Consider the following 18682-nt stretch of genomic DNA (forward strand, 5'->3'; position numbering starts at 1 on the left):
CTTCTCACCGTCTCTTCTCCCCTTTGGTTTTCTTTCTTTCTCTCCCCCTCTCTCTCTCATTCATTCCCCCTGTCCTATTTATTAAAAAAAAAAAAAAAAAAATGACAAAGGATGAACTGAAGCTCTGCCATCACGTAATGTCGCATACTGCTGTTTCTGATGTCATTTAGAAAAAAAAAAAAAGAAAAAAAAAAAAAGAAATGTATATCACATGAAGCAGATTTTGAAGGAAGTGATGAAAATAGTAGAAGTTACTCTGCTCTTACAAGAGCAGCACCCAGATGTTTTGATGTGATTGCCCTACATGGCTAAGCTGAAGGACAACAAAGAGTCACTGCTGAACACAAAAAATGTCCATTAAAAAAATTTCCACTCACAATATGAATGTCAATATTACAAAAATCAGTGTAGCCAGTGTATTTAAACCCTCAGTTTCCACCAGTTCCTTGTCGTATCATTGTAGATATTATGTTGTCGTTCCCACATGTTGTCAGTTGTTCAGCCAGCCATTCAGTCTTTCAGTCAGTCAGTCCTGTCGTTCCTGCTCTGTTCTTTCACTCGCTCCAGTAAAACATCATCATTCTACACCGTGAATCCAGTGTTTGGGTCATCTCTTCCTCGCCTCCACACACAACCTCTGACACAGTCATAAATCTTAAAAGGCTGTACCTACAACCAGATCAAAGTTTTCCATGCTGTTGGTTTAAATCTCAACACATTCGTGCATAAACTATGTGACCACATTGAAATGTCCAAAGACAAAAAAGCACCATCACCACCCTCAATCAGTAAATAAACTGTTATTATAGTAAGTTATATTCATAAAACCCACAGATCCTTTACCCAGAAAACTGGCACCACACCCAGCTTCCATAAATCATTGCTCTGCTAGTCAAAAGGCAGATACACCACTCCTTTACAACACACACCAAATCATTCCACAAAAATTCCATCTTTGTCCTTCATCTTTCAGTGTACCAAGGTATATGCAGCAACCAATTACTTTACGTGTGTCTGCAACCAAACCTCCTCGTTTTCACTCCCAGCACTGGACAGTCTTGCGTCAGTTGTTCTCAATAGGTCACATGATAGGGTGAGGCAGGGTCTCTTTGACTGTTATAAGTAATTACCTAGCAGTGTCCAACATTTGAAACATGGAGAGTTTGAAGACAAAATAAATTTCTTACCCACTTATTTAGATAAGAAAAAGACATCCAGCACTTCACATCACAAAATACGGAGTAAACCTTCAGCACAAATTATATTAAATATCACACAAAAACACTTTAAATTAAGTAAACATATTTTATTGAACACAAATTTACATGTTTTGATGCCAGCTTGCCTGCAGCCATTTAAATTACCTGTGACAAACTTTTTCATTTCAACATGTCTACAATGTAAATAATAAATCATTCAAGAGCACACACAACATGCAAATACTGTATGAGCACGATGAAAGCTAAAATAAGTTTGTAAGTGGAGGTTTCTAGTCATCTGCAGAAATGTCTCAACTGTCATGTAAAGTAGTTCCTTATTGGAGTGCTGCAACATCTATTTACACGTATTTAAGAAAAATCTAAACAAAAAAGTCGACTGAAAACAGCCGTGTGAGATTAAAGCTGAACATAAAAAGCTGCAGGATTTTGTTTAAGTAACTACTTAAGAACAACACTAAACCGGAAAAATGACATTTGTATGTGCAGGTTCTGTGTGTGTTTCTTTAATACACTGTGTTAATGTAATGTTACTTTTTTCTTCACCTGAGTGTAGAGTTCCTCTTGGCCGTGAGCGCACTCTGTGTTTTCGTGCTTTTTGACTTTCACCTGTGTGTACACCGTATCCTGCTGCTGTCCTCTGTACTGCACTGAGTCAGTGGATGCTTCATATCTCAGCACAGAGAAGTTGATCTCTCCATAATGGATGTTTTCTTCTTCTCCTTCTGATTTACTTGCTGGCTCTTCACTCACGTTTCTGGGGTTCCTGCTTGAAAATCAAATAGCCAAAATGAATAGAGTATCTTTCTGCTATTACAAACTCTGTGTAAACAATCTTGGTATCAAAATATAGCTAAACCTTGTAAACCTTGTTCATGAGCTGTTTAAGTATCAGAGTCAGAGTCAGAGACACTTTATATATCCCCAAGGGGCAGTTAAGATAGATGATACCTTGCCGACCGTACATACAATACACAAACATCACACTGGCAAGACAGGTCAGGCTAGGTAGCACTGGCCACATGAGCAGCGACCTGGAACTAAAACAATGGAAAATGCACAACATGAGGAAAGACGAGGAGAAAAAAGAACTCCGCCCAGACTGAGCTCCAACGAGGAGATCAGTTTGAGAACAGAAAAAAAGCCCACCTCAGCACATAGCACATAAATCATCACATCTCACAACATAGAAGACATAAGCTTCGAAGTCATTTGGAGGGGGTGGGGGGTTAAGTGTAGGTCTGTGTCAGAGTACATGCATATGTGTGCGTGTGTGTGTCTGTTCCGTGTTCAGCCGAGAGAAAGTGTCCCTTCACTTGGTTGGGAAAAAGTCAACAATCTTCGGTCGACGCAGGTAGCCTTGAAGGAGGAGGGAGAGAGTCACAACATAGTCTTGTTATCTAAGGAAGAACTTTGTTATTCCCGTCAGCTTTTGCCTTGAGCATCCAGCTGGCACCAGGGGGGCCGCATGAGATGGAGATGGTAGTTGTTTTGGTTAGTGCGAAGAAACTGCTTCCAATTTTACAGTTGGTCTAATGTCTTTCACTGGTCACCAGGTCTCTCAGATCCTGTTGTTCTTCTCCAAGATCTTATCCATATTGCAAAGCCGTGAACTTCTTGAAGATCTTCCCATATGGTGTTCAATAAACACAGTCTGAGTACTCACAGCTTGCACATCGTCAATCATGTCGGCCAGCCTAATGCAGGTTTTGAATAGCTGTAACTAGGGATGGGTATCGTTTAGGTTTTATCCGATACCGGTGCCAAACCGGTACTTTTGAAACGGTGCCGGTGCTTAAACGGTGCTCAAACCGGTGCTTAAAGAATGGAGAACACAAAATTGGTCCAAAAACCTCTCATGTTCAGCTGTTTTTTTGTAAAAAGATAACAATGTTAGCCTTTTCTGCAGCTATGGGGCATATATGGTATCACGCATTAATATAATAACGTGGTTAGCCTACTCAACGTAAATTACACATGAACAACATTAAGATACTCACGCAGAGAAGAACGGCTGCTGCTGCATCATCATCCTCATCATTTCTGCTACACTGGCAGGGCTAGGGGCCAGGACTCTCCTCTTCGTGTTTTTGGGGATGTTGCTAACTCCGGGTCTGATAACAGGCACCACACCCGTAGTAGATGTGCTCGGTGTGAGGTCTCGCGGCAAGCTATCAAATACAGCGCATTTCTTGGCTTTTAAAAAAAAACGCTATGCGTCGCCAGGTGTTTCATCGGATTCGAGGTGTTACCTCCTTTGACAGTATCACAGTATCAGCTTAAAGCACTTGTTGCTGCTGAGTTTGCATATTTTGCTGTGAAGTACAGCCAGACTTTTGACCGCTTGCCTTGGGCATTTTTAATCTGTAGCTCTGCTCTAAAAGAACGTACGTACCTGGACCCGCCTACTATCCTCGGAAACGTAAAATGATTGGCTAGAATCGAAAGTGTATCACAGCTCAGGAAAAAAAAAGCACCGAAATAAAGCACCGAAATGTGCGCTGCTTTTCGGTCTGGTTACTACCGTTTATGTCAGAACCGGTGCCATCATGGCACCGGACACCGGTACCCATCCCTAGCTGTAACTGCTTTCTTTGTTCTTCGATAAGCCACGTCTGAGCCAGCTCTGATCAGCCAGAACTCTGTTATCATCTTTCCGAATGGTAGATGTCATTCAGTGTCCTCTATCACGGGTGTCACCAGGCACGCGACACAATCGGGTATCCGGCAGCAAACGACTCTGAAGAACAATCGGGCTCTCCTGAGTAGGGATGGGTATCCTTTAGGTTTTATCCGATACCGGTGCAAAACTGGTACTTTTGAAACGGTGCCGGTGCTTAAACGGTGCTCGAACCTGTGCTTAAACAATGGAAAACACAAACTTTGTCCTAAAACCTCTCGTGTTTAGCAGTTTTTTTTGTAAAAAGATAACAATGTTAGTCTTCTCTGCAGCTATAGGGCATATATGGTATCACTCTTGGCTGGAAGCAGTGCTTAAACATTGGAAAAACACCAACTTTGTCCAAAAACCTCTCATGTTTAACTGTTTTCCACTTTTTCTTTGGTCATTTTAGTCTTTTTGGCGAGGGTGAAGGGAGTATCTGCCATCAAACAAGAAGTCAGCCGCATGTAACTACAACGGTGTTTGCTAGTTCACCTTACATGCATTAATGTAATAACGTGGTCAGCGTACTCAACGTAAATTACACACGAATAACATTAAGCTACTGACCCAGAGAAGAACGGCTGCTGCTGCCATCATCATCCTCATCATTTCTGCTACACTGGCAGGGCTAGGGGCCAGGACTATACTCTTCGGGTTTTTGGGGGATGTTGCTAACTCCGGGTCCGATAACAGGCACCACACCCGCAGTAGATGTGTACGGTGCTCGGTCTTGCAGCAAGCTATCAAATACGATGCATTTCTCTGCTTTTAAAAAAACACTATGCGTCACCAGGTGTTTCATCAGATTCGAGGTGTTACCTCCTTTGCACAGTATCACAGTATCACCTTAAAGCACTTGTTGCAGGCTGCTGAGTTTGCATCTTTTGCTGTGAAGTACAGCCAGACTTCTGACCGCTTCGCCTTGGGCGTTTTTAATCTGTAGCTCTGCTCTAAAAGAACGTACGTACCTGGGCCAGCCTACTATCCTCGGAAAGGTAAAATGATTGGCTAGAATCCAAAGTGTATGACATCTCAGGGGAAAAAAAGCACAGAAATAAAGCACCGAAATGTGCGCAGCTTTTCGGTCTGGTTACTACCGTTTATGTCATGGCACCGGACACCGGTACCCATCCCTACTCCTGAGCCCAGGCTTTTCGTCTAGAGTAGAGTGCCAATATCCATTGAGGAACCAGTTGATCAGATCCACAATTCTTTGGGTTTTAGAGAACAAGACTGAGAAACACTGAGGGTTACAGTTAGACGAGATTAGACAAGGATATAGAAGCCAAGCAGGAAAGATAAGGAAGGGAGAGGGTGAGAGATCATATTTTCTGCTGTAATGTAATATTTACCAAACAAAGATAATCAGGCAGACGAGTAAGATGAACCCAAGGATTCCTCCAAGAATTAGCCATGTTGGGAAGGAGCTACCATTCTGCTCTCCTGAAAAACAAGATCAATAAGAAAAAACATTTCAGTTAAAGAGTTAAACAGAAGCAATATACGGATTCATTTTATATTTTGTATAGCTCTGTTTAGAAAAAAAGAAATAAACAAAGAGAAGACAACAGTAAATAAGATGAAGAAAAATTGGATAAGAACATGCAACACATTAGTGGTTTCGACCTAAATTTACCTCCAACAGTTACGTCAATCTCTGCTGATGTCTGATTACCCAGATCATTAGTGGCCACACAGTAATAAACTCCTCCATCTGTTACATTGAAGCTGTAAATCTCTCCTTCAGATACTTTCACAGCTCCATCTCTGCTCTTCTTGAACCAGGTGAAGTTGCTGACTGGAGGTTTGGCTCTGCTGGAGCAGGTCAGGTTCACCCAGCTGCCTGCTGACACCAAACCTGATGGACTGATGGATGCTGAGGTGTCTTTAGGAGCATCTGGAGAAATAAAAGAGAGAAAGTGATATCCCATATACCATGGTGTCCTGAAGGATTCAGTTCAACAACAAACTCTGATTGTCTTACATGAAACACTGAGAGTCTCGTCTGTCTTTGCTGTCTTGGTGTCTTTTCCTTGGTTCACAGGATATCTGGCAGAGCAGCTGATCTTCTTTCCATCATGTGTGTCTGACAGAGTGATGTTCTGCTGGATTTTAGTTGTAAAGCTTCCATCTGTGTTTTGCTCCATTTTGTTGTGAGAGTCTTGTTGGAGATTCCAGGTGAGTTGAGGAGGGGAGTGTGGACAGGGAGTGAGAGCTGAGCAGGTTATAGTGACAGACTCCTTCTCCTTCAGATCACCTGGGATTGTAATATTGGGCCTCCAAGGAGAATCTGTGGTTTCACATCACAAACGTATTAACACTAAAGCATACATGCAGTTTGAACTACTATGGATTCTCAGTTTTGTCAATATAAACAACAACTGACAGTCAAATCGATTAAACCTGAAACATCACTGGTTAAAAGTGAGACATTTGATGTTTTTTGTTAATATCGACACATTTCTGCACCAAGAATTTCAAATTGTTTGTCTATAATGAAAAGAAAAAACATATCTACAAGAGGAACCACACACACAGCTGCTTTCTCTGGGCATGTTTGCAAAAAAATGAAATTTGGGTTGTTGTTACATTTACAAGAGTCTAAAGTGAAATTTGAACAAAATACTTTTATGTTTCCACGGTGAACTGAATTAAATCATCGACGATCTGCATGAAATTCGGCAACTTAAAACTAGTTAATTGTATTCTTGTTGAGATGACATGATACAATTGAATAGGAGTGGTTAGTTGCCTGAACTTGTGATGTTACAAGATCACGTGAGATTTCCAACCACAGGAAAATCACTGGGGTTATGAGAGGCAGAAAAGCGTATACACTCCACATGTCTGCTGTTGCTATTGGTAAATGGACTGATTCTTATGTAGCATTTTTCTACTCTCCCAGACCATAAAGCGCTTTATACAACATGCCACACAAGCACTTTCTCAATGCTTTTAAGTGCTTTCAAACTAACATTCACACCTATTCATACTACGATGGATGCATCGGACAGCAATTTTGCCCAAGGACTTTTGGCATGCAGACTGGTGGAGCCAAAGGTTGAACCAGCAACCTTCCAATCAGCAGACGACCTGCTCTACCTCCTGAACTACAGCCACCCATATTGTGGCTTAAAGCTCAATAACTGGCAGAGCAGCCAGTCTGAGCGGCCTGTCATAGACCTGTCGAGGACAAAGACGTAAAGAAAATTCTGTATCAACCTTGTTGGCTTTAAGTAAATGATTCTAAATTTCCCATAGGTGTGAGTGTGAGTAGAAATGGTTATCTGTCTCCTTGCAACAGACTGGTGACCTGTGCAGGATGTGCTCCACCTCTCGCCCGATGACAGCTGAAATAAATCCCTGCCCCCTTGGATATCTGATGAGGAAAGGAGGAAAAGGACGGATGGAGTGACAGGTATGTTCTAAATCCATTAAATTGGAGGAAATCTGGGTATGTATTATTGGGCCTCCAAGAAGAATCTGTGGTTTCATATCACAAACATATTAACACTAAAGAACAGTATATTACATACATGCAGTTTGAACTGCTGTGCATTCTCAGTTTGCTGAAGTAAACTAAAACTGACGTAGAAATGAATTAAATCTGAAAAAACATCTTCTTAAAAAAATTACAATAAATTTTCTCTTCTTTATCTCATATTATGTTCTTTTATAAATGATTTGTAAATGTCTGCATTCATTAAAGAGAGTGAGTATCAGAACAAAGGTTTATATTATTTTTTTGATATAAATGGACTTCAGTCTTTACCTCTGACTGTTATTTGAAGAGGATCATGTTGAGCTGTTGCCTTGAATGGTTCACTCTCTACTCTGAAGAAGTATGTGTTTGTGTAGTTTGTGGTTAAATTAGAAAACAGAGTGGTGCAGTCTCTCTGACTCAGGTTCCCAGTAATACTCATTGGATAGATGCTAACTGCTCCACTACTGTTGAAGATCACATTGTTTGGATTTTTGCCAAAGTCACCATTATTTTTAATCCACACTCCAAAGATTTTTCTTTTGCTGTTAAATTTCTGTTCGTCTTTGGGTCTGAAGTTACATGGGATTTGCAAACAAGATCCACTCAGTGCTTCCATCTGCTTTGGGGCAGTCATGTAGAGTGCTATCCACTGAGGATAATCAGCCAAAGCACCTGTAAATACAGTTTCATTATTAACAAGCTGCTGTTCATTGTTTGTAAACTGTAAACATTTTCAATCACAACACAAAGCGCTGGCTGTCTTTCAGGTTGTTTTAAAATGGGTGAAAGTTAAATTACAAATGAATCCAATAATGTCTTTGAATAACAGAACAATCAGCTCACCTGAAACAAAGAGAACAGTCAGTAAAATGCTGACTGTCACCATCTTCATCTGGATTCACAAAATACAAACAAACAATAAAATCAACAAAAAAGTGAATGAGAATGATTTAGTTATTATTATTTATATCTGTGGTGCTGTGTGCTTTTGAAAATAGCTGAAATATTAAAACAAGGTAAAATCACATGATGTGTCAGTCAGTTGACTGAAGGAAAAATAAGAAAAAGGTTAATTTATAAAGTTAATGAATACAATGAGTAAAATGTGTTTTACTGCAACATTAGGCAGTTTATAAGGAAGTTTATAAAGACGACATGCTCTTTAAGAAAGACAAGTTCAAAATAATAAATGTCTTTCAGTTTAGAAAGTTAAGAAATAAAAGCAGTAAAATGTTTCTTTACCCCACATTACATCTGATGATTGTCTTATGAGTGAAACAAAGCAGCCTTCAGCAGAACTACTATAAACTGTAAAATACAAATGACCATCTGAGGAAGTACATGTAGAGACACCCACTGACTGTAGCGCTGCATAATGAAGTCTGTTTTGTGCCGCCTGCTTATTTCCTGTGAAAGAAGTCAGATGTTGCCCTTAAAGACATTTTTAACTTTTGGTCTGTCGAAGCCTCTGACCTTAACCTTACACAAGTGATTGAATCATTTTTAGTATGAATGTACAACCTGTGCTAACACAAATCATGATGATGGACTATGAAAGACTGTATCTCTCTTGCTCTACACACACACACGTTATCTGGACGTCCAGTATCAAGTGTTGCTTGCCTTTGACTGCTGGGCCCTGAGAGGCCATGCGTGTGCTGCTGGAGTGGTGATACTGGAAGATAGAAGTGGCAAAGCTGTGGGACCTGTTTATGTGATTCATTTATTAGTAGAAGCTTGGTAAAGGTTTTGAATTAAATTTTCTCCTTCAAGCAACGGAAACTCCAAATTGAATTCAATGTAATTGTTCTGTGAGGTATTTGGCTACAGAGGATCCTTGTGGTGAATCATCAATCGTGTAGCACAGAGGTTCCCTGATGTTCCAACTTCTGGCTCGCTGATGTCATAAAATGTATGTTTTAGGTCATTTATATCAGGGAGGGTAAGAAATGTTGGTGAGATCAGTAACAGCATGCTGAGGCTGAACTCCTCCAACCTACGCGTGCCGCTGTGTCTCCAGCTCCTGGTTGAACCTTTCCAATCTTTTAATTGGGACGTATTCAGAGGGAACATTTCTCTGTAACAACATTTGTTCAACTGCACACTCATTTACTCTGCACTTCTCTTCTGCTCTCAGTCTTGCACACTTACTTGCACACACAGTAGATACAATGAGAGTTCATACTCTCTGGGCCTTCACGTCTCGGCGTTACGCTGTTGCACACGTTGATCTGTGAATGCACTAAATCCTGCTTCTGTGTGCTGTCCTGCACTGAGACTAAAGAAGGTCTCTGCTTTGGTTTCATCATAATGAACATCTTCATTTTCTGCTGTTCTGACTGCTTCTTAAAAAAGACACACTCTGTGAAATCATACAGACCAAACACATCAAACAAGCCCTGTGCTGCAGCCAGAGATCAGGCTGACAGTGATTACCACAATAGACAATGAGGAGCTGGAGGAAAACTGTATTCCACATTATTTTGTTTGTTTCTTCATCAGTTAATAATTATGCAACGAGTTGATACCATCTGAATAACCACTACAATGTGTGGCAGTCGGCATATATCAGTAACGTGGTCAAACACAGAAACTAGCTCCGTGCGGTTGCAAACAAAAAAGGAAGTACAGACAGAGAACCCGCTACTTAAGAAGATGCAATCTTACTTTAGTTGCAAAGCTGTTATAGGCCTGACGTGATGATACCAAATACAACACTGCAACAACAGTTTTGTCCTTTCTGCAAATATCCTGTAATAGACAACACTAGATAATTACTTATCACAGTCAAACAACCTTTTTACTAACTTAAGTTAATTCCAAACCTGCATAACAGCTTACAGAATACATATAACTCTCAGTATGAATGTCACATTATATCTGTAGACATCAAATATGCAGGTATTGTTAAGCTATGAGCAGTCACAGCACCACCACAGGAGCGATGCAGTAAATGGCCTGTATTTGTATAGCGCTTTTCTAGTCCCTAAGGACCCCAAAGCGCTTTACACTACAGTCAGTCATCCACCCGTTCACACACACATTCACACACTGGTGATGGTAAGCTACATTGTAGCCACAGCCACCTTGGGACAGACTGACAGAGGCGAGGCTGCCGGACACTGGCGCCAACGGGCCCTCTGACCACCACCAGTAGGCGCAATGGGTGAAGTGTCTTGCCCAAGGAACCAACGACTGAGACTGTCAAGCCGGTGCTTGAACCGGCAACCTTCCGATTACAAGGCGAACTCCCAACTCTTGAGCCACGATCGCCTCGGTGACACTCAGAGATGTTACAAAGGAATCCAGTGTTACTGCACAGCCCAACACACAACATTTGAGGTGAATAAATACAAAAAGGCATTTTATATTTTAGTTGCATGTCAAGAGCAGTAAATAAATAAATATCTGAAAAAAATAATAAATGTGCTTCATCTTCATTCTAGGAGAGTTTAAGACATTGTACGAAAAATATGTTTCGTTAGGGAAAGACATATTTCAGTCTATCATTTTTCAGGTGTTTTTATTTGTCATATTTAGTTTTTGACATTAAAGTTTCCAAAGTATAACTTGAGTATTTCTTAGTTTTAAACTCGTCAGTTAGTCGACAAAGACATTAGTCGCCAGCAACATCCCTACAGAAAAACTAGTTAAAAGAATTGATAATGATTTATATAAAATGATTAATTTATTTGGGATTTAGACCCTGATGACCCATCATGTTAGAATGGAATACCAGAGATTTTGAACACGACCCACTGAAGGCTAGAAGCTGGCGGGGATGAATTTGAAGGCTGAAGCTTGGATGGAGCTCTGAGGTGTCTGTGAAGTGGAGATGGGGAGGTGGTGTGTTGCACAAAGAGAGAATGACAGAGAGCACAAATGTAGAGCACACAAAGTGGTGGCTGATTGGCTCAAATAAGAATATGCTTGGACTAGAGTATAACTGTGTCAGTATAAGAAACAGGTAGTGATGTAAAGAGAAAAGCAGCCTAACACCCATGAAAGAGGGCAGATGAGTGATCACAGATCTTGTTGGACTTCTCTGCCCTCAGCTGTGGGCTTCTATTTATCCTATGCATCAAGCTAAACATTTATGGCTTCATTGAGCACTCAGGGAACTGTTGCATTCTTCAGAGCTTTTACTAATGTACCTTTTGTAGTACTTTCATTCTTGTGAAATGATTGCTTGGAGTAAAAGCTCCACTCCAGCCATTACATGGTTTTTCTGCTATTCCATTAGATGACGGGCCTTGACATGACCAGACCAGGAATACAAATATTTGTTGATACAAAGATTCAATTACTTAAAAGAAATGACTATGACTGGTGTTATAGCTACGTATGGCATTTGCAGGGAGTTTATAGATTAGCTGAACAGACCAAAGGGGGTGCTGCTGCCACTGTCACAAGTAATGGACTGGTTAGACTAAGAACGCAGACTCAGAGGATTAAGTTCAGTGTGTTTATTCACAGTGAAGCAACAACAGAATGTGACAACAGAAGGATTTCCAATTAATGATTCCAGGGCTCCAGTTCAGACAGGACCACAGGAAGTCTCTCTCTCAGTAACTCACTCTGAAGTGTTGACAGAAAAGTCCAGACAGGAGAGATAAAGAGAAAATGGTTAAGTCAGCATGGGACGACTGCAGGATCACAAGGAGACCATTCACATACAAGTGACTTTGCACTGTTAACAGATTCTGAGGTTGTAGAGCTAGATCATCAGTGTAATTAAAATCACCTACCAAAGGGATTTGGTTTAATTTTGCAACAATGTATTAAAACAGATCAAAGAATTCATTCAGAAAGTCATCACAGGTGGATAATACTACAGCAAACTGGACTTTCATGGTTAACTTTGAAGGAATGAAATGAGCTCAGAGTAAATGTATCATAACTGAAGTTGTACTTGTAAATCACTGCTATTCCCCCAACGCAGCCTGAACACTTCAGGGCATTACAAATGTTCTTTTGTGTAGTCCACAAAGGGGGCAGCAGAAGCTGTTATTCAATAGTCAAGTCAAGTCAAGTCAAGTCATCTTTATTTATATAGCACATTTAAAAGACATCAAGTGTCGGCCAAAGTGCTGAACAGAGGGATAATATAATAAAAGAATTGAAATAGAAAGAAAACATTTTAAAAAAGAATTGTAAGACATGTAAGAGTATATAGCATATAATGTACATGCAAATATGCACATACATATACAAAACTGTACACATTCACACACAAGCACACATATGTGAATATAACGTATATACACATACAACACCATCCATAATATAAGAGACCAAATAGACAGAATAAAAAAAGATATCAAAGAGATCTGAAAGCCTTGGAAAATAAGTAGGTCTTGAGAATCGATTTAAAGACTTCCAAGGATGAAGAGAATTTTATGAAGGGGGGAAGACTATTCCAGAGTCTCGGGGCGGCAATGGAGAAAGCCCTGTCCTCTCTAGATTTGAGCTGGGAGCGTGGAACTGATAAAACCATCTGACTGGAGGAGAGCAGAGATCGAGTGGGTAAGTGCAGGCTAAGAAGATCTGAAATGTAACCTGGAGCCAAACCATGGAGAGCTTTAAAAACAATCAGTAAAACCTTAAAATCGATTCTATAGTAATAGCAAGAACACAGCTGTACCTGTAATAAAGTGTAAAATTGCGTGCATCTCCACACATTATGCTGGATCAGTCTTACAGAAGTGTGGTGTTAGATCAATATTCATGGATACACTATAAAAAAATAAGATGGTCAGGCTGAAGCAGCCCCTGTTTAACAGACTCAGGGCAGCGAAGGAATGATATGAAATTATCCACAAAGTAAATGTTTCGATTTCTGCAACAGCATCTCTACATTCAAAGTAAAATGGTCATGCACAACTGTTGAAAGTCACTGAATGGAATTAAGTGATAATTGAAGGTGGAGTTTTTCCTCCTGTGGAAACTTTAGTTGATGTGTTGTGATGTGACTCTGTTCATCTGACAGCTTTCAGTATCTGGTTTGTTGGAGCGTCTTGATCTGAACCAGCTGAAGGGAAAAAACAGAATCAAATCAAAGAAACCAGAAAGACTGAATTATGTTGTTTTACGATGAGTTAGTTGGTTTCAAATGCGTGTGTCACAGAAACATTTGTCTCACCACTCAAATACGATCAGTGTGCTCACGAGCATTATGATTCCCACAGTCTTCACTATAGTGTAGACACCAACCAGGTTTCCACCTGTAATGCAGAAAACAGTAAATAAGATTGTTTTAGGTGAAAAAATAGTTTTCAAGTCTAACACATGAACAACCACATGTTGCAGGATACATTACAAGATTTGAACTTCATGAAGCTAAATTTGCTTCCTTTTCAACTCACTTTTAAGAAATACCTCAAAAAATGATTAAAAAATAAATTAAAAAAACAGCTAAATGCTGAGTAACTTTACCTCCAACAGTCAAGTCAATCTCTGCTGATGTCTGATTACCCAGATGATTAGTGGCCACACAGTAATAAACTCCTCCATCTGTTACATTGAAGCTGTAAATCTCTCCTTCAGATACTTTCACAGCTCCATCTCTGCTCTTCTTGAACCAGGTGAAGTTGCTGACTGGAGGTTTGGCTCTGCTGGAGCAGGTCAGGTTCACCCAGCTGCCTGCTGACACCAAACCTGATGGACTGATGGATGCTGAGGTGTCTTTAGGAGCATCTGGAGAAATAAAAGAGAGAAAGTGATATCCCATATACCATGGTGTCCTGAAGGATTCAGTTCAACAACAAACTCTGATTGTCTTACATGAAACATTGAGAGTCTCTTCTGTCTCTGCTGTCTTGGTGTCTTTTCCTTGGTTCACAGGATATCTGGCAGAGCAGCTGATCTTCTTTCCATCATGTGTGTCTGACAGAGTGATGTTCTGCTGGATTTTAGTTGTAAAGCTTCCATCTGTGTTTTCCTCTATTTTGTTGTGAGAGTCTTGTTGGAGATTCCAGGTGAGTTGAGGAGGGGAGTGTGGACAGGGAGTGAGAGCTGAGCAGGTTATAGTGACAGACTCCTTCTCCTTCAGATCACCTGGGATTGTAATATCGGGCCTCCAAGGAGAATCTGTGGTTTCACATCACAAACGTATTAACACTAAAGCATACATGCAGTTTGAACAACTATGGATTCTCAGTTTTGTCAATATAAACAACAACTGACAGTCAAATCGATTAAACCTGAAACATCACTGGTTAAAAGTGAGACATTTGATGTTTTTTCTTAATATCGACACATTTTGAAGACCATTTCTGCACCAAGAATTTCAAATTGTTCGTCTATAATGAAAAGAAAAAACATATCTACAAGAGGAACCACACACACAGCTGCTTTCTCTGGGCATGTTTGCAAAAAAATGAAATTTGGGTTGTTGTTACATTTACAAGAGTCCAAAGTGAAATTTGAACAAAATACTTTTATGTTTCCACGGTGAACTGAATTAAATCATCGACGATCTGCATGAAATTCAACAACTTAAAACTAGTTAATTGTATTCTTGTTGAGATGACATGATACAATTGAGTAGGAGTGGTTAGTTGCCTGAACTTGTGATGTTACAAGATCACGTGAGATTTCCAACCACAGGAAAATCACTGGGGTTATGAGAGGCAGAAAAGCGTACACACTCCACATGTCTGCTGTTGCTATTGGTAAATGGACTGATTCTTATGTAGCATTTTTCTACTCTCCCAGACCATAAAGCGCTTTATACAACATGCCACACAAGCACTTTCTCAATGCTTTTAAGTGCTTTCAAACTAACATTCACACCTATTCATACTATGATGGATGCATCGGACAGCAATTTAGTATTTTGCCCAAGGATTTTTGGCATGCAAACTGGTGGAGCCAAAGGTTAAACCAGCAACCTTCCAATCAGCAGACGACCTGCTCTACCTCCTGAACTACAGCCACCCATATTGTGGCTTAAAGCTCAATAACTGGCAGAGCAGCCAGTCTGAGCGGCCTGTCATAGACCTGTCGAGGACAAAGACGTAAAGAAAATTCTGTTTCAACCTTGTTGGCTTTAAGTAAATGATTCTAAATTGCCCATAGGTGTGAGTGTGAGTAGGAATGGTTATCTGTCTCCTTGCAACAGACTGGTGACCTGTGCAGGATGTGCTCCACCTCTCGCCCGATGACAGCTGAAATAAATCCCTGCCCCCTTGGATATCTGATGAGGAAAGGAGGAAAAGGACGGATGGAGTGACAGGTATGTTCTAAATCCATTAAATTGGAGGAAATCTGGGTATGTATTATTGGGCCTCCAAGAAGAATCTGTGGTTTCATATCACAAACATGTTAACACTAAAGAACAGTATATTACATACATGCAGTTTGAACTGCTGTGCATTCTCAGTTTGCTGAAGTAAACTAAAACTGACGTAGAAATGAATTAAATCTGAAAAAACTTCTTCTTAAAAAAATTACAATAAATTTTCTCTTCTTTATGTCATATTATGTTCTTTTATAAATGATTTGTAAATGTCTGCATTCATTAAAGAGAGTGAGTATCAGAACAAAGGTTTATATTATTTTTTTGATATAAATGGATTAAAAACTTCAGTCTTTACCTGTGACTGTTATTTGAAGAGGATCACACTGAGCTGTTGCCTTGAATGGTTCACTCTCTACTCTGAAGAAGTATGTGTTTGTGTAGTTTGTGGTTAAATTAGAAAACAGAGTGGTGCAGTCTCTCTGACTCAGGTTCCCAGTAATACTCATTGGATAGATGCTAACTGCTCCACTACCGTTGAAGATCACATTGTTTGGATTTTTGCCAAAGTCACCATTATTTTTAATCCACACTCCAAAAATTTCACTTTTGCTGTTAAATTTCTGTTCGTCTTTGGGTCTGAAGTTACATGGGATTTGCAAACAAGATCCACTCAGTGCTTCCAGCTGCTTTGGTGCAGTTATGAAAAGGTCTGCTTTATAGGAATAACCAGCCAAAGCACCTGTAAATACAATTTAATGATTAATCCATTCACATATCAGTATTAAACAAAATAACTACATGTTTTTCTACTCCCAAACAAAACTCTCATCTCTGATTAAACTATTTGCTACACTTTAGTTAGCGTGAATTTTTTTTTTGCATATTTCCATTTTAAATTAAACATTTAGCTGATATTCCAGAGATGGTAGGAACATTTCCACCACCATCTGCTGTTTGGATGTAAGATGGAAATCTTCATAATCAGAGTTTCAAAAACTGTCTAGTGTAATGCTTGAAAGTGCCACCAAAGTTTTTTGTTCCTTAGGTGTTAACATTTTGTACAAAAACATTTTAATTTAAAGTCAGTACAAAAAGTAGGTCTATGTTCACTCTGTTAGTAAATGAAGTTTACGTTGTAAAATAACTCCAATAATGACTTTGAAATACTGAAATACTCACCTGAAACAAACAGGACAATCAGTAACATGCTGACTGTCTCCATGTTCACACACAGACTACTCTACTGCCTGGATTAAAAAAAGACAATTTCATGTACGGAGCTCTAACACTGTACTTAATATTTTTAAAGCTGTTTTATCATAAAAATGTTCCTTCTTCATTTATACAGATCTTGTTTTTATTTTCTTGTAGGATTTTGCTTTGAAACATGGTGAAATATAAAAAATGTAACACAAAGCAGTTCATATAAAACTTGAACATCAGTAAGTAAGATTACTTTACATGTGCCTGTCAGTGCAATGAAAGAAAAGTAAAAAGTTATTGAATAAAAGCAATAAAATGTTTCCTTACCAAACAATCCCAAGTGTAGAATTATTGTTTTGCAGTTTTAGAAGAATTACAGTGGACCGTGTCGCCCAGCTGATGTTGGAAAGAAGGAAGTACAGAAAGAGAACTTGTTTAAGAAAGTGTAATAAAGTCAGTTTATCACAAAGCTGCTGGAGGCGTCACTCGATGCCTCTGACAAAAACTCTTCAGTTCTGCTTTTCTACAAGTAGGCTACTTACATTTACATGTATCTTTTAGCAAATCTGCAGTGACTGCATCAGCACTAAAATTAATCACAAAGTGTGGGAAAGAGCACAGTAACACTACAATTTGGTTGTTGAGCAGCAACACCAGGCATTTGATTTCTGGCACATAAGTTTAGTTGTGGAAAAATCTTATTTTATATCTGAGCTCAATAAATGTTAAGCCATTTTTAATTTAGCCATGTTGTAATGAGGCCACAAATGTAAATTTGGATTTGGGAAATATTAATTATTATGATACATGATAAATATAAACTATTAAATCCCCCCATCTAATGAACTAACATGTATCTATAGATATAGATACATGTATAGATACACTAAATGACAAATACTTTCTAATTTTACTGGTCAAAATGCAAAACCCTAATCAGTCCATCTAGTAGATTATTTAATAAAACATTATGGTACAAATATTACAAATTGTTCATCTGAATTAGTTTATTCCCAAAATCAGATCTCAGTGAATACACGTACTGGCTTGCTGTCGTAATGATCGTTTAAGTGGTCCAGTCTACTTAAGATCAAAGTGGGCCATATGTGGCCTGTGAGGTAAAATGAATTTGACACACCTGATGTAGAGTTCTTCATGGAATTGGTTTCCATGTTCAAGGAGCTTCATGGGTTCATCACCAAGCACAATGCAAAGCATAGACTACAGTGGCATAAAGCACACCAGCACTGGACTCAGTGCAATGGAGACGTGTTCACTGGAGTGATGACCTTTGACGTTTACCAGGATTTGCTCATTCAGTGCTGTTCTGCTTGTCTTGTGGCCTGTTGATATCCAGCTTTAATAGTAGTTGTTAATGGAAGATCGTTGAGCTAACAGGTGCTTTACAGTCAGGGTGGAAACTGGTCTTCTGCTCAATCACACGTCTCACATGTGTTACACGTCACGCATGTCATTGGTTCTGCTATTATAGTACAGATACAGTGACTTAAAATGGACAGCAGATCTGTGATGGGCCCTTAGCTGGGCCTTGGCTGGTCTTTGAACTTAATAACATCTCTTCTAGTGACATCAAAGAACAACTCAGTCTGAAACTAAGAACATGTATTCTTCAGTGTGATCTATGTGTACAGTACAGTTGTAAATTTTATAAAGTTTCAATTCACACGTATCCATAAAAGACCCAAAGTTCTTCACAAAGAAAAAACAAAAACAGGTTATTGGAGTATTTTATAGATTTAGTGACAATTAAAGCCTAAAATACTCTTTTCATAAACACTACAAAGAACATTTGTGACACTCACAGTGCAGCTCTGGTGAAGCCTACTTCTTACTTATTCAATTTGATTGAT

At 39.4% G+C, this 18682-nt stretch overlaps 2 protein-coding genes across 2 annotated transcripts; both read right to left on the reverse strand.

The window, feature by feature from the left end:
• Window positions 1–1736: 1736 nt before the first annotated feature.
• Window positions 1737–8252, reverse strand: LOC106676473 (B-cell receptor CD22-like). The gene is made up of 6 exons (XM_014413165.3): window positions 8210–8252; window positions 7655–8038; window positions 5867–6172; window positions 5519–5779; window positions 5235–5325; window positions 1737–1983 (listed from the first exon to the last, which is right to left on the reverse strand). Exons 1-6 carry the CDS (start codon window positions 8250–8252, stop codon window positions 1737–1739), a joined length of 1332 nt encoding a protein of 443 aa, XP_014268651.3.
• A 5063-nt stretch (window positions 8253–13315) lies between these two features.
• On the reverse strand, window positions 13316–16830 carry LOC106676633 (B-cell receptor CD22-like). The gene is made up of 6 exons (XM_076888760.1): window positions 16788–16830; window positions 15964–16347; window positions 14150–14455; window positions 13802–14062; window positions 13509–13590; window positions 13316–13397 (listed from the first exon to the last, which is right to left on the reverse strand). Exons 1-6 carry the CDS (start codon window positions 16828–16830, stop codon window positions 13316–13318), a joined length of 1158 nt encoding a protein of 385 aa, XP_076744875.1.
• Between the last annotated feature and the right edge of the window lie 1852 nt (window positions 16831–18682).

The sequence above is a fragment of the Maylandia zebra genome, linkage group LG9 (genome assembly GCF_041146795.1).
Source record: "Maylandia zebra isolate NMK-2024a linkage group LG9, Mzebra_GT3a, whole genome shotgun sequence".
Lineage (NCBI taxonomy): Eukaryota > Metazoa > Chordata > Actinopteri > Cichliformes > Cichlidae > Maylandia > Maylandia zebra.